This window comes from Arachis stenosperma, chromosome 5, assembly GCF_014773155.1.
Source record: "Arachis stenosperma cultivar V10309 chromosome 5, arast.V10309.gnm1.PFL2, whole genome shotgun sequence".
NCBI lineage: Eukaryota > Viridiplantae > Streptophyta > Magnoliopsida > Fabales > Fabaceae > Arachis > Arachis stenosperma.
In genome coordinates, this window is record NC_080381.1 from 5,703,925 (window position 1) to 5,717,818 (window position 13,894).

At 35.7% G+C, this 13,894-nt stretch overlaps 1 protein-coding gene across 1 annotated transcript in view; it reads left to right on the forward strand.

Moving 5' to 3' along the window:
- Positions 1 to 13,894, forward strand: part of LOC130982338 (uncharacterized) — a 41,792-nt gene that overhangs the window by 7,999 nt on the left and 19,899 nt on the right. The window contains exons 13-33 of the mRNA XM_057906310.1: positions 714 to 818; positions 931 to 1,026; positions 1,905 to 1,972; positions 2,685 to 2,805; positions 2,904 to 3,098; positions 3,188 to 3,391; positions 3,499 to 3,608; positions 4,862 to 4,958; positions 5,049 to 5,147; positions 5,244 to 5,405; positions 5,485 to 5,559; positions 5,634 to 6,119; positions 6,200 to 6,673; positions 7,503 to 7,616; positions 7,694 to 7,878; positions 8,075 to 8,183; positions 8,345 to 8,488; positions 8,608 to 8,898; positions 10,923 to 11,567; positions 11,717 to 11,908; positions 13,599 to 13,702. Of these exons, the coding sequence (XP_057762293.1) occupies positions 714 to 818; positions 931 to 1,026; positions 1,905 to 1,972; positions 2,685 to 2,805; positions 2,904 to 3,098; positions 3,188 to 3,391; positions 3,499 to 3,608; positions 4,862 to 4,958; positions 5,049 to 5,147; positions 5,244 to 5,405; positions 5,485 to 5,559; positions 5,634 to 6,119; positions 6,200 to 6,673; positions 7,503 to 7,616; positions 7,694 to 7,878; positions 8,075 to 8,183; positions 8,345 to 8,488; positions 8,608 to 8,898; positions 10,923 to 11,567; positions 11,717 to 11,908; positions 13,599 to 13,702 (4,076 nt within the window). The remainder of the gene's footprint in view (positions 1 to 713; positions 819 to 930; positions 1,027 to 1,904; positions 1,973 to 2,684; positions 2,806 to 2,903; positions 3,099 to 3,187; positions 3,392 to 3,498; positions 3,609 to 4,861; positions 4,959 to 5,048; positions 5,148 to 5,243; positions 5,406 to 5,484; positions 5,560 to 5,633; positions 6,120 to 6,199; positions 6,674 to 7,502; positions 7,617 to 7,693; positions 7,879 to 8,074; positions 8,184 to 8,344; positions 8,489 to 8,607; positions 8,899 to 10,922; positions 11,568 to 11,716; positions 11,909 to 13,598; positions 13,703 to 13,894) is intronic.

Below are 13,894 nucleotides of genomic sequence, written 5' to 3' on the forward strand. Positions count from 1 at the left end.
TCTAGACTCTTCTAGATTTTTTACTCAGCTAGACACTGCCTTAGTCAACACATCTGCTGGCTGCTTAGTTGTGGGAATATGAGCAACCAGTAATTTCCCTTCCATGACCCTCCTTTCTGTTACAAAGAACAGATTCAACTCCATATATGTCGTTCTATTATGCAAAACCAAGTTGCGAGCTAGCATTATAGCACTGAGGTTGTCACAGTAAACCATTGGTCTTGAAGTGGGAACCTTCAGTAAAGTGAGCCAAGTTTGGACCTAGATGAGTTATGCAGTGAGGTCTATCATGCTTCTATATTCTGCCTTTGTACTTGACCGAGCAACAGTAGGCTGTTTTCTGGACCACCAGGAAATGAGGTTAGGTCCTAGATAGACATAGACCCCTGATGTGGACTGCCGATCATCTACATCTGTAGCCCAGTCAGCATCACAGTACCCTCGCAGATTCAGGTTCATTGGTCAGGAGCTGGTCGGAGTAGAATTCCATGTTCCTGGGTGCGAGTAAGGTACCGGATAATCCTTTTCACAGCCTTCCAGTGCTCTCTTGGGGAGAGGACATAAAATTGGCACACTTTATTCACATTAAATGAAATTTCGGGACTTTTACCAGTAGCATATTGCACGGCTCCTACAACCAATTTTTTCTTCTATACAATAACAAGAAAAAAAAAATTTGTGGTATACTCGATCTTTGTTCTTTGACCTTTCAGAGTGCAACTTCCTGTGACTCGTTAGTTGGTTCCTTCTATTATAAACCTTTTGATGATAAGGTGGACTGGAGCATGGTTGCCAAAGCTTCTCCTTGTTATATGACTGTAAGCTGTGAATATTAATTCCTATTATCATTGATTTGACTATTTTCTTTATATTATATTTTTTAAGTTTTTGGTTTAGTTGTTTACTAATTTGTTGTTAGAATTTTGACAGTATATAAAGGACAGCATCGATCAAATTGTGAAGTTCTTTGAAAGTGATACTGCTGTAAGTCAGACCATAGCACTAGAAACTGCAGCTGCTGTGCAGGTACTATATAACATTGCTGCTATTTTAAAATTGTTTTGGAATAGTGAGAATTATATATTAATTTGAGAGTCCTAGTGCATGAGACAGCGATACTTCATTTGAGTTGTGAGCGTTCTGGTCCAACCAAAAGCATCAAAGTGCTGCCACATTGCATACTTCCATAACCGTTGCCTTCTTTTCTCCAAAGCCTGACCTTAAGAAACCATTTGGATATAAGGATACTCCTAACTTCACAATAGCCTTGGAAAAAAATTGTTTTAAATATACCTCCTCCTGAACAAGTGGTGCATAGTTTCTGAATTTGAGGAGAACATTGCAAAGTCCGGAGATAGATCAATATGAGGAGAAGTAGTTAGCTAACCAATTGTGTTAATCATATCACATTTCTTCTATGGTGGCAAAAGTCTTGCCTTTAGAGGAAACTTTGAAAGTAATATTCGGTTCCAAATTGATTCATCCAAATGTGATATCTGGTGATTTTGTGTGCGATGTAGGAATTGGAAGGATTTACAAATATGTAATTTGAAGGTCCATTGTATACTACGTTATATTTTTTTTTAGATAAACCATGTACTGTGCTTATCATCCCAGTCTCCATAGAAGCATGTGTTTTATTGTTGTTTCTGTTATAGGGCTTACATTTAGTCCCTCCTCTCCTGCAATAAATATAAGGCTTAAACCTGCAGAGGGGCGAGGGCAAGTGAGTCCAAAGATGTCCACAGTTTTTGTGTTGTTACTTCATTTTTCATAGTATATCTTACATAGTTGTAAAGGTGGAAAAAGTAGAATTTATTTTAGTCCTGGTGGAGAAAGATGTTGATTTATGTCATTCTTGTTCATGTAAAGAAAATTCTCATTGGGTGGTATATTGTTCCCAGATGACAATTGACGAAGTGAAGCGCACTGCACAGCAACAAATGAATAGGGCGCTGAAGGATCATGCTCGGTTAGTTTCTTTATAGTCTTCTAAATTTGGATTATGCATGTGTGAGATATTGTAAAACTGCCTATATATTTGAGCATGAAATTGCCCTGTATGCTGTTCTTGTTGAAGTATGACAATAGAATATCACTATTTTGATTCTCATCTAGAGCAACTTATAGTAGACCCAGTATTACTGAAGGGGTTAATAGGGGAATCTGACAGATGAAATACACAACACTCCAGCTCTCCTAATGATGAAAAGAAAACAGTGATTTATAGGTTTATTGACATAATCCCAACGAGGAATGGAAGGTATTAGTTTGGTATTTTGGAAAATTTGTATATGAGTCTATAATATCTTCTGGTACATTTTTTTGGTTAGTGAAATATACTGAAAAATAAAAAGGAATGGAAGGTCCCTTTCGTGGTGATAATGCAACATTGCTGTTGGTTATGTCTTACATTACAATTTAGTACAGTAGCACTTGAATTTAACATTTCTACTGGGATTTTTAATAATGATTGATGTGTGTTCAAGATATTAAGCTGAAGACAGCTAGATGCAAGTTTATTAGCTCTTGGTTTTGAGTTTTACTGGATAGGACAATGGAGACCCTGGGTAGTTTTTACACGGTTTTCTAATAGCCCGTTCCATTTCTTTGTTCGCTCCCCAGGTTAAAGGGTTTCTTCATGGAAACCTTTGTGCTAATCTTTATTGTTGGTCATCTGCCAGGTTTTCGTTGAACTTGGATATTGCAGCTCCCAAGATTACTATTCCTACTGATTTTTGTCCCGACAATGTGCATGCTACAAAGCTTTTACTTGACCTAGGAAATTTGATGATTAGTACCCAGGTTGGATATTCTTGATAATTCTTGTAATATGTCATTTTAAATTTTTAGGGTGTTGAATTTGTTTAAGTTGTTAAATGGCATAAGAAATGTTTATGCAGGATGATCGTGAACAAGAATCAACTGAGGGGAATATGTACCTGCGGTTTGATTTGGTCTTAAGTGATGTATCAGCATTTTTGTTTGATGGTAATTATCACTGGAGCCAAATTTCTCTGAATAATTTAGCCTCTTCTACCAGCAGTGGTTTCTTCCCAATTATTGACAAATGTGGCGTCATTCTACAGCTTCAACAGGTGTTATTCTTTACCTGTTGAAAATTTTGAATTGTTAGTGATGAGTTCTCTCATTATGTTGAGGATTCTAATTTGTTTCTTGTAATCAGATTCGGTTAGAAACTCCATATTATCCTTCAACTCGTGTTGCTGTGAGGCTTCCATCATTGGGCTTCCATTTTTCACCTGCAAGGTATCATCGACTGATGCAAGTGATAAAAATCTTTGAAGGGGAGGATGATGACAGTTCAGAGTTTCTTCGTCCTTGGAATCAGGCGGACCTTGAAGGTTGGTTATCTCTTCTGACATGGAAGGTAATGGTCTCTTGCATCCTGCTTGATTAGATATTGAATTTTTTGTTGTTCATTTAGTTTCATAATCTGATATGCAATATTATTCGTCTTAAACAAAATTGCCATAGGGTGTGGGAATTAGGGAAGCTGTTTGGCAGCGGAGATATTTTTGCTTAGTTGGACCTTTTCTCTATGTACTTGAGAGTCCTGACTCAAGGTCTTACAAGCAGTATGTAAGGTGCATACTCTTCCTCATATCTTGTTATTAGATTCTCTGTGTACAGTGTAATTTCGTTGATATGTTGGAGCTGATAGTACATCATGCTCTTAGAAAGAAAGAAGAGTAATTGTCTAAAAAATAAAATGCATATATTTGTTTGTATTGTCCATTGCATGTATATTTGTGAAGTGGTTATTATAATTTGTATCTTAAATATTGGTAGTAACCTCTAGATGAAGTTTTGACTAAGCAAGTACCAAATATTACATGAACTATTTCGGCACCTTCAATGGATCAATTTTCCATGGATATGCTATTAGATCAACCACGTAGGGAACAGAAGTTTCAAAAAGTTATTCTTTAATAATACTGTTGTATGAAAACTTGTTCATTTTTAGACAGTAGCAGTTAGGCACTACTGTGTGCTTGTCAACCTGCATTTTTCTTTTTATGACTCATAAAATTATTTCGGTTTATATAAAAAAAAGTTTTTACAATGAATAAATTTGAAATGAGTTAAATAAGAACAATTTGAGTAACATATGAATAAAATGAGAAAAAAGTTCACCTTCAAATTTCAAAATAGTAGAGGAAAGAGAGAGAGAGAAAAGGGGGGGGGGTATTGTGTAGGAAAATATGGTAAAGTGTGGAAAGGTGGAAGGAAACCATGAGTCCTGAAAAAACTTGTTGATCGTGGGTTTATGATAAAATAATGTATATTCACTATTTTAACCTTGTGGTCAAGTTGTTTCTCACATTAGAGTCGTCGGATAATTTTTTTTTTGGGGTATAAAAGATAGAGAGAAATACTTGTACCAAAAAGTCAGTTATTCCCCACAATATCCTTTATCTATTGTTATAGATATTGACATAACTACTGCTATTTTGTGCCATGTTAGTTTGGGTTTTCAAGTTGTCAACCCCGGGCCCCACACCCACCCACAGAAAAAAGGGGCAAAAAAGGTGATAGTTTTCATGCATCATATAGCCTCTGGCGTTTAAGCATATTGAGAGAGATTGCCACTTTATTTAAGAGAGTTTTTCCATTGAACTTTTTACTAGATAAAGGTATTCCCTCTGTTGCGCTTGTTGGTCTCTATTAAGTGGATTTGCATGGTGGCTGCAACTCATTCACACAATTGATAAACGAGTTCGGTTGTTTATTTTAATTCTTTATTGTTCTTTTCTTAGCATGTGCTTGAGGATTGTATCTTCATATTTTCTAGTTTTTGTGTATGTTATTAACACTGCCTGTAATCTGATTGCTATAGCCTACGAGGAAAACAGGTATATCAGGTTCCACCAGAATTTGTTGGTAATGCAGAGCGTGTTTTGGCTGTGTGTAGTCCTAAAAGGTCGAACAATAAGGTAATCACTCTTTGCCTAATGTGTATAATCTAGGGATGAAATCATTCTGTTATTTCCAAGGAAGTAATAATAGTAATTAATCATGTGTAGATTGTTGAGGATACGAATGCACTGATTTTACGTTGTGAATCTGAGGATTTAAGGAAAACCTGGCATAGCCGCTTACAGGGGGCTATTTATTATGCATCGGTTTGTTACCCCTTCCCTCTCCCTTTCCAAAATGTTTGCCTTATTTTCCATAGTTTTCAAATATGAATTATTTGTTGTTTCATTATATTTGTGCAGGATTCTGCTCCTATATCTGGTCTGTCCGAAACCTCATCAGATAATGAGGATACTGAATCAGAACATGATAATCAGGGTGTGACTGAGATAGCAATTGCTGAGAGATTGTTTGTAACAGGTGTTCTTGATGAATTAAAGCTTTGCTTCAGTTATAGCTATCAGGTTAGCTTTTTTGTATCTGGTTAGTTACTTTAGTTTTAAATCTGAATTTCCCATGTCCAAAATGTGCTTCTTTCTGTAGTCTGGTCAGAGCTTAATCAAGGTGCTTTCAAGTGAAGAAAAGCATTTGTTTGAATTTCGGGCTATAGGTGGTAAGGTAAGATACATAGTCTGTTTTTTGCTTAACTTGATTATATATTCTTCTCTTTTGATGTTTTAATATTATAACAGGTAGAGCTTTCTATCAGAGACAATGACATTTTCATTGGGACTATCTTGAAGTCTTTGGAAATAGAAGATTTGGTTTGCCAACGGTCCCAGCCTTGTTATTTGGCTAGATCGTTCATTGGGACTGCGGATGCACATTCATTATTTCATGATACTATGGGGGAGGATGTACAAAGTAGCGAAGTAATCCCCAGTGAAACTGATGATAAGTTTTATGAGGCACCTGAGACATTGACAGATGCTGCTGATTATCTTCTGCAATCACCTGTAGGAACACCCGCGAATGCATCAAGTTCCCATCAGGAAACTAAATATAATTATTCATCATTGGAACCCCCAAAGTTTAGTCGCATTACTGGACTTCTGCCGTGTGATGCTCCTGCTGGTACTATGGAAGTTGAACTTAGTGAAACACTGGAGAGTTTTGTAAAAGCACAAATTGTTATTTATGACCAGAACTCTACTCGGTATAATAGTGTAGATAAGCAGGTGGGTGCCTATGAGTAATGACAAAATGACATTCTGTTTTGTGCGGGTTCATAGCTAATACTTTACATATTTCATTTCAGGTGATAGTGACTTTGGCTACCTTGACATTTTTTTGTCGTAGACCGACGATCCTTGCAATTATGGAGTTTGTTAATTCTATAAACATTGAGGATGAGAACCTTGCAACATCAAGTGACAGCTTGTCAACAACCATTGTAAAAAATGATGTGTCAAGAGATGCAGATGATCTACATGACACTGCTGTTGAGGAACATGCTGTTAAGGGCTTGCTTGGAAAAGGGAAATCTAGAATTATGTTCAATCTGACGTTAAAGATGGCCCAAGCACAAATCTTTTTGATGAAGGAAAATGAAACTAAGCTTGCTTGCTTGTCACAAGAGAGTTTGCTTACAGACATCAAGGTGTTCCCTTCCTCCTTTAGTATTAAAGCAGCGTTGGGAAATTTGAAAATAAGTGATGACAGCCTCCCTAACAGTCATTTATATTACTGGGCATGTGATATGAGAAATCCTGGGGGCAGATCTTTTGTGGAGGTGCTTCTTTTCCCTATCTTACAATTTTAAATTTTAGAATGTGCGATCCATGCATGAAGTTTTAAGTGCTATTGTTCACTCTACATAGTTGCCTTTGGATAGAAGGGAGTGGTATTATTGGTAGAGGAAGAAAAGATGTCTTATCCGGTCATGGTTTGAGGAGGCTTTTTACTCGGTTTTTCCCCCTTCCTTCCTTTTTTGGTGTTTTGCACATGGTTTCTTTGGAGTTGTGGCAGAATTGCAGATGCACTGGCAGACGATTTTTATTGATTGATCTGTTTAGGGGAGGCATATGAGATATTTTTATAACAAAATACGATTAACTACATAGTAACAAATAAAAATGATGTGCAGCCAAGCCCTTTGGTTTATAGGAAATGGGAAGTTACATTTTTATTAATTGATCTGTTTAGGGGAGGCATAAGAGATATTTTTAAAACAAAATACGATTAACTACATAGTAACAAAGAAAAATGATGTGCAGCCAAGCCCTTTGGTTTATAGGATGGGAAGTTCCTTCGAACAGCTGCAGGGATGGATTATTATTATTATTATTATTATTATTATTATTGATAAAAAGAAGAGATTGCACACATTATGAGAGAGAGAGAGACCAAAGGGGTAGAAGGGTCTTTACCAACTTAAGTTAGTTAGGGACTGTTAGGGTGGAATCTATCCTAGCTGGCAACTCCTATAACTGCTCTAACCTAGGCCCTTCTAAATAGACACAAAGTCAAATGATGAGCCTCTACTTTATAATTCACACAATGCTTAGTTTCAGACTTTCAGTATCACGAATTTAGTACTAAATATATGCATGACTGTGCAGTTGGAGTTCATGTCATTCAGTGAAGATGATGAAGACTATGAAGGTTATGATTTTAGCCTCTTTGGTGAGCTTTCTGAAGTGCGGATTGTTTATTTGAATCGATTTGTGCAAGAGGTATTTGGTTAATTGTTTTAAGTTCTGTGTACTTTATGGATATCAGGTATAAGATTCTGCGTGTAAAATTTGAACAGGTTGTTGGCTATTTTATCGGTCTTGTTCCTAGTAGCCCAAAAAGTGTCGTCAAAGTAACAGATCAAGTGACAAATTCTGAGAAGTGGTTTTCAGCAGGTGAAATTGAAGGATCACCGGCCGTGAAATTTGATCTTTCTCTCAAGAAACCCATAATTTTAATGCCTCGGAGAACAGACAGCCTCGAGTAAGTTGGAGATTTGGATTTCCATTGTCACTTCTAGCTTTTATTGCTAAGTACTAAGTTTTGCATCAATATTGGATCTGACGTAGTTGTCATATAATTGATAGAAGACCACTCACTCTAATAGCATAAGCGGTTAAGCCATGGCTTGTGTGGTTTCATTGTTTTAACTTATGCTGGTGAAATTTGTTTGTCACAGTTTTCTGAGGCTTGATATCGTTCATATAACTGTGAAGAACTCTTTTCAGTGGATTGGTGGAGGTAAAAGTGAAATGAATGCAGTACATTTGGAAACTTTGACGGTCCAGGTAAGATTTGTTACTCATAATATGGTTAGAATGGATCATCAATTATCGTGCTGGACGGTTTGAGAATAGTAGTTCCCTTCCTGAAGTGGTCACCTCACGCTTTTTTTGTTGTTGTTGTGACATCCTATAGCTCTTTTAATCAACTGGTTTCTGGCATGCAGGTTGAAGATATCAACTTAAATGTTGGAACTGGAACTGAGATAGGTGAAAGCACAATTCAGGATGTGAATGGTCTATCTGTGATTATTCATAGGTCACTCCGAGATTTACTGCACAAATTTCCGAGTACTGAAGTTATAATCAAGGTGATGCATACTTCTTTCGGAGTGAATGGAACCAGTATAGCTAATCTTTCAAATGTCGATGCCATTATTTCCTTTATTTTCCTCTTTCATTATACTCTAACATTATTGTGTTTCTACAGATTGAAGAGTTGAAAGCAGCAGTATCAAATAAGGAATACCTGATTATTACTGAGTGTGCTGTATCTAATTTTTCTGAGGATGCACATATTCCTCCAGCTCTGAATCAAGATTCCTCCATGACATCAAATGACACCACAGGGGATATTGTCCCTGAGGCTACAAATGGTGTTAATTCGAGGGCTATGAATCTTGAAGCCTCTATTTTGCTGAAAGTGTCTGTGTCCGTAGACCTTGTTGAATTGAGCTTGTATACGGGGGTAACCAGAGATGCATCTCTGGCCACTGTACAGGTGCGTTATTATCTTTTCAAATGGATATGTTTTTAAGTTGCAACTCAGGTTTTTTTCGTTTGTTTTTTTGTTTTGCCTTGTTTTTGTTTTCTCTTCAGTTGCAACAGTTCTTTTTTACCCTTTAAATCAGTTTCCATATAAAAGGGCAGTCCGGTACAAAACATCCTGCATTAACCTCGTAAATTCATCACTGTCTATTCTACTACTTGAACCCAAGTGATAGTATATACAGAAGTAATTTTAAATTATGTTCTGTTTATTTGTTGCTCCTACAATACAGTGGGCCTGTCATAGATTAACCCTTAAATGTAAGGATTAAATTGAAAATTAGTGTCATATAAATTTATTCCAAAAGTATTTTTGTTGCTTCATAGTATGTATTGTGATTAGATCTTGAATTAATGTGTTATACCTCTAAAGCAATGATCCAATGAATAGAAATCGGGGATCATATTGAAGATGTTCATATGTTGAGTGACTACAAATTTTTCTTTTGAGACCTAACTAAAAGTGTAACTATTGTCATGAAACACTTGTCCCAAAAGCTAAGGGTGCGTTTGGTTTGCGTTTTTATTTTCTGTTTTCATTTTCAGTGTTTTCTGGATTTTGTGAAGGAAAAAGTGAAAACAATAAAATCCTGTTTTCTGTTTTCACCTCCTATTTTCACTTTTTCCTTCATAAAATCTAGAAAACACTGAAAATGAAAATAGAAAATGAAAACGAACGCACCCTTAGGTAGAGGGGTACATGAATAGTTATATCTACCATGCCCCCACACGCAAGATTCTCTTTTGGGCTTGAAGTGCGAATCTTTTCATGGACCTTTTTGGTCTGTTTTGTTTGCTTTATGCTTAAAGTTCTTTCTTTTGGTAGGTAACAAGGATTGAATTCTAGGCATTTTAGTCATAAAAGCTCTGATACTATGTGACGAAACTAATACTAAAAAGCATACTTAGGTATACACGAATGGTTATATCTATAGCTACTGAAATTTATTATTTTTTTTTGTTTTTTAATTAGAAGAAAGAATCTCACATAGAAGAGAATTGTTTATTTTATTTTATTTTATTTTTTTAAATGTTGTGGCCTCAAATGAATTCCAAATATTTTGTAACTTGATTAATGGTTTGAAGCAATTTTTTGGTTGAGATTACACAAATTAGATTAGTTTGAAGAAATATAGTGAATCAAAGTAGCTACAAATTAAAAAAAGGGGTAGGATATGAATCCTCCGATGTAAAAATTTCACAATCTTGTAATGTCTTCATTTTCAACACTGATGAAGGTGGGAGGCTGGAAGTGAGTCAAGCCAACTCATGAGCCAGCTCGAACTCGACTTATTAATAACTCGATAAGCTGAACTTGTGAGCTGGTGAGCCGAGCTTGAGCTTGGATTTGAGCTCATAAATTAAATGAGTCGAGCTTGAGCTTGGATAAGCTCAACTTATTAGCTCGTGAGCTGGCTCGATTATGTATATAATATTAAAAGTATAGATTAAATGCATATAGGATATATATATATATATATATATATATATATATATATATATATATATATATATATATGTTCTTAATTGTTTAAAATTTTATAGTCATTTTTTATATATATAATTTTGATGTATGACATAAATAAAAAATTTATAATTGACAGATAGACAATATATTAAATTTATTTTTTTAATGTTTTTTAATATATATAAGTTATAATTTATTGATATAAAATTATCGATTATGTTCCTATTATTTGAGTCAGCTCGTGAGCTTTCATTGAGTCGAGCTTGAGTTTACGAAATAGGCTCCATTGTTAATGAGCCAAGCTATGAACTAAGCTTAATTTTCGTGAGCCGAGCTTGAGCTTGGTCTAGCTCGGCTCAGCTCGGTTCACTTCCAGCCCTAGGTGGGACCATCTAATCAATGGTGAAAATACACACACGACAAGTGTCATGTGAAATTTTCACTTGAAGATCCATTCCCAAAAAGAATCAATTCTCATGTGGCTCAGCTCTTCATTTTCTGCTGTGCAGGTTAGTGGTGCATGGCTTCTGTATAAATCTAGTACAGATGGAAAAGGATTCCTCTCTGCAACTCTCCAAGGTTTCAGTGTGTTTGATGATCGTGAGGGTGTTGAAAAAGAATTCCGGTTAGCAATAGGAAAGCCTGAAAATGTTGGAGCCAGTCTTCTAAATGCTTTTTCTCATCAGCAAAACCAGGACTCGGTGAATAGTAGCATAGTCAAAGAGAATGGTTTCCCAGTTCCAACGATGCTAATTGTTGATGTAAAATTTGCTCAGGATTCAACTTTTGTTTCTTTGTGCATACAGAGGCCTCAATTGCTGGTTGCACTAGATTTTCTTCTTGCTGTAGTTGAGTTCTTTGTTCCAACAGTCGGCAGTATGCTGTCATATGAAGAACACAACATGTCTCACATGCTGGAAGCTGTCATTATGGATCAATCAATCTACATACAACCATGTCCTGAATTCTCTATCTCACCTCAAAAGCCTTTAATAGTTGACAATGAAACTTTTGATCATTTCATTTATGATGGCCATGGTGGAACCTTGTATCTAAAAGATGGACAGGGATTTAATCTCACAGAAGCTAGCTCAGAGGCTTTAATATATGTTGGAAGTGGGAAGAAGTTGCAATTCAAAAATGTTGTTATTAAGGTCAATGGGCTTGTTCCATCAAATTTCCTTTTAAAAGTAAAAAAAAAAAATTTTTTTTAAAGAATCACTTTATGATTTGAAGATACATGAGTATGCCAAAATAATGACATAACATAACATTGATGAATGCTTTGGTTTTGTCTTTGCAGGGTGGACAGTACTTGGATTCTTGTGTTCTTCTTGGAGCAAATAGTAGCTACTCAGTTTCAAAAGAAGACAATGTCTACTTGGAAGATTTTGAAGAAAGTCCTTCTGAAAAGTCTTTGAGAGGGAACATTCTTGATGAACCGTATCAAAGCAATGCAGTTAACAACTCCACAGAATTGATCATTGAGCTTCAGGTTAAGTGTTGCTGTAGTTTAGTATTTGTGCACTCATTTATGCGATTGTGTCCACTTGTGTTTATTAACCATTGCTTTGTGGGCTTAAAGTTTGATATTTACCAACACTTAACAGCAAATTTGATACTTACAGCCTCAGGGCTCTTTAAAAAGAAGAAAGAATTCAATGAATATAAGTTCAGCTGGAGATGCACTAACATGTGTTGCTAACTTTAGAGGTGAAAATTGGAGATTATACCTTCTTACTAGACACATGATGTAGGAACTTTGGGTCCATCATATTCATACCAAATATTGGAAAATAGAGGGAGATGCAACAATAAGATAGCAAGGTGGAGGAAATGTTGAGTATTGTTTGTATAGGAAACTATTATCCAAGCTTAAGAAGGAATTTATATATAAAACTAGCAAATTTGTATGAACCAGGTTGTTGGGAAATAAAAAAAAACAAGAATATAATCTCAATGTTGCAATGAGGATGAACTCGAGATGATAGAATTTGGAATTGTTGTGTTGGAGAAAAGTTGGGATAGCACCTATGACCTATTCTCATTTAGGTCTGTCTAGCGTGGTTTGGTCATGTAATGAGAAGACTTATAAAAGATTGTATGTCTGATAGTGGGCAATTGTAACAAACCCAATAGTAGCAGGGGAATCAGGAGTGAAGGGAATAGAAGTTTCCAAGATTCCTCCCTTACTTTTTCACTACAGCTGCAAAAATAGAAGGGTAGGATGGGGAATAACAGAACAGGGAATCAAGTTGTGTAACTAACTTGCCACGTGGATTAGGAGATGAGGGAAGCATGAGAGAAGGATTTTGGGGGAGAGAATGGACAGATTTGGAGTGAGAATGGAATAGGAGTAGGAGAGAGGCTGGCTCTCTAATTGCAGCCCTGCATATCAATTTCTCTGTGTACTTCTGCATTTTCTATATTCAATAAAGTATGGGTTGAGATCATCTTGATCAATCCCTCTTTCTATTTGTGTGTGTGTGCTCTGTCAGTGCAGGTACCAGTTCAATAAGTAGTTCAATAACTAATTATAATCATACATGAACCTATAATATAGAACTTAAATTTTAATGTTATGTTCATAAATATGGTATATGATAGGACAAAATGATGTTTGGTCTATGTAATCAGTTCCTTTTATCAGGAAAACTCATAGTTGTTATGTAAAACTAGTTTACTTTTTCTTCCAAGGGAATTGAATGGAAAATCATTTGGTTAAAGAGGATAGCTATCATGCCAATGCCAATGCAATTACTGAAAATAGTAAGCTGCTATACTTAGGGTGAGGTTTTCTTTTTTTTTTTTTCCCTCTCATTCTTTGTTCTCCCTTTTGGGTTAAAAAAAAACTCCAGAAACATGTTTGTATTGAGACTTTTATGCTGAATATCTGTTTGCGCTCTGCTAAGATTTGGTTTATGATGCAGTTGATTATGCAATTTTAAGATTTCAGTAGTGTCTAGTCTTTCGGTTTATAGGACTTTCAGATTTTAAATTGTAAGCGGTGGTTTCCTTCACCCTAATTATTGTGTTGATTTTCCGACTATATGATGCATGATCATTTCTTTATAAGTATGGCACCAAGACTGTCTTATGACAACTCATAAGGGACAATGGTTGTCATTTCCACGTCCCTCTTTAATTCGCTTGTCTTACTATTTGATTTAGATATCCCATTGCAGGCTGTTGGTCCAGAGCTTACCTTCTATAATACATCAAAAGATGTAGGTGAATTATTAAACCTGTCGAACAAACTCCTACTTGCACAGTTGGATGCATTTTGCAGGTGAACTCCTCTTCTGTTAATTGCATACATATTTTATTACTAATATTCCTTCTACTTTGACCATTTTGGAACATCGGGTGTGTTTATGAAAGCTGAAAGATTAAACTTATTTCACTAATTTTTTGGTATATAGTAATTTATGTGATAAATTAATTGTTGTTTGGACAATATAGCTGAAAAATTTAAAACAAT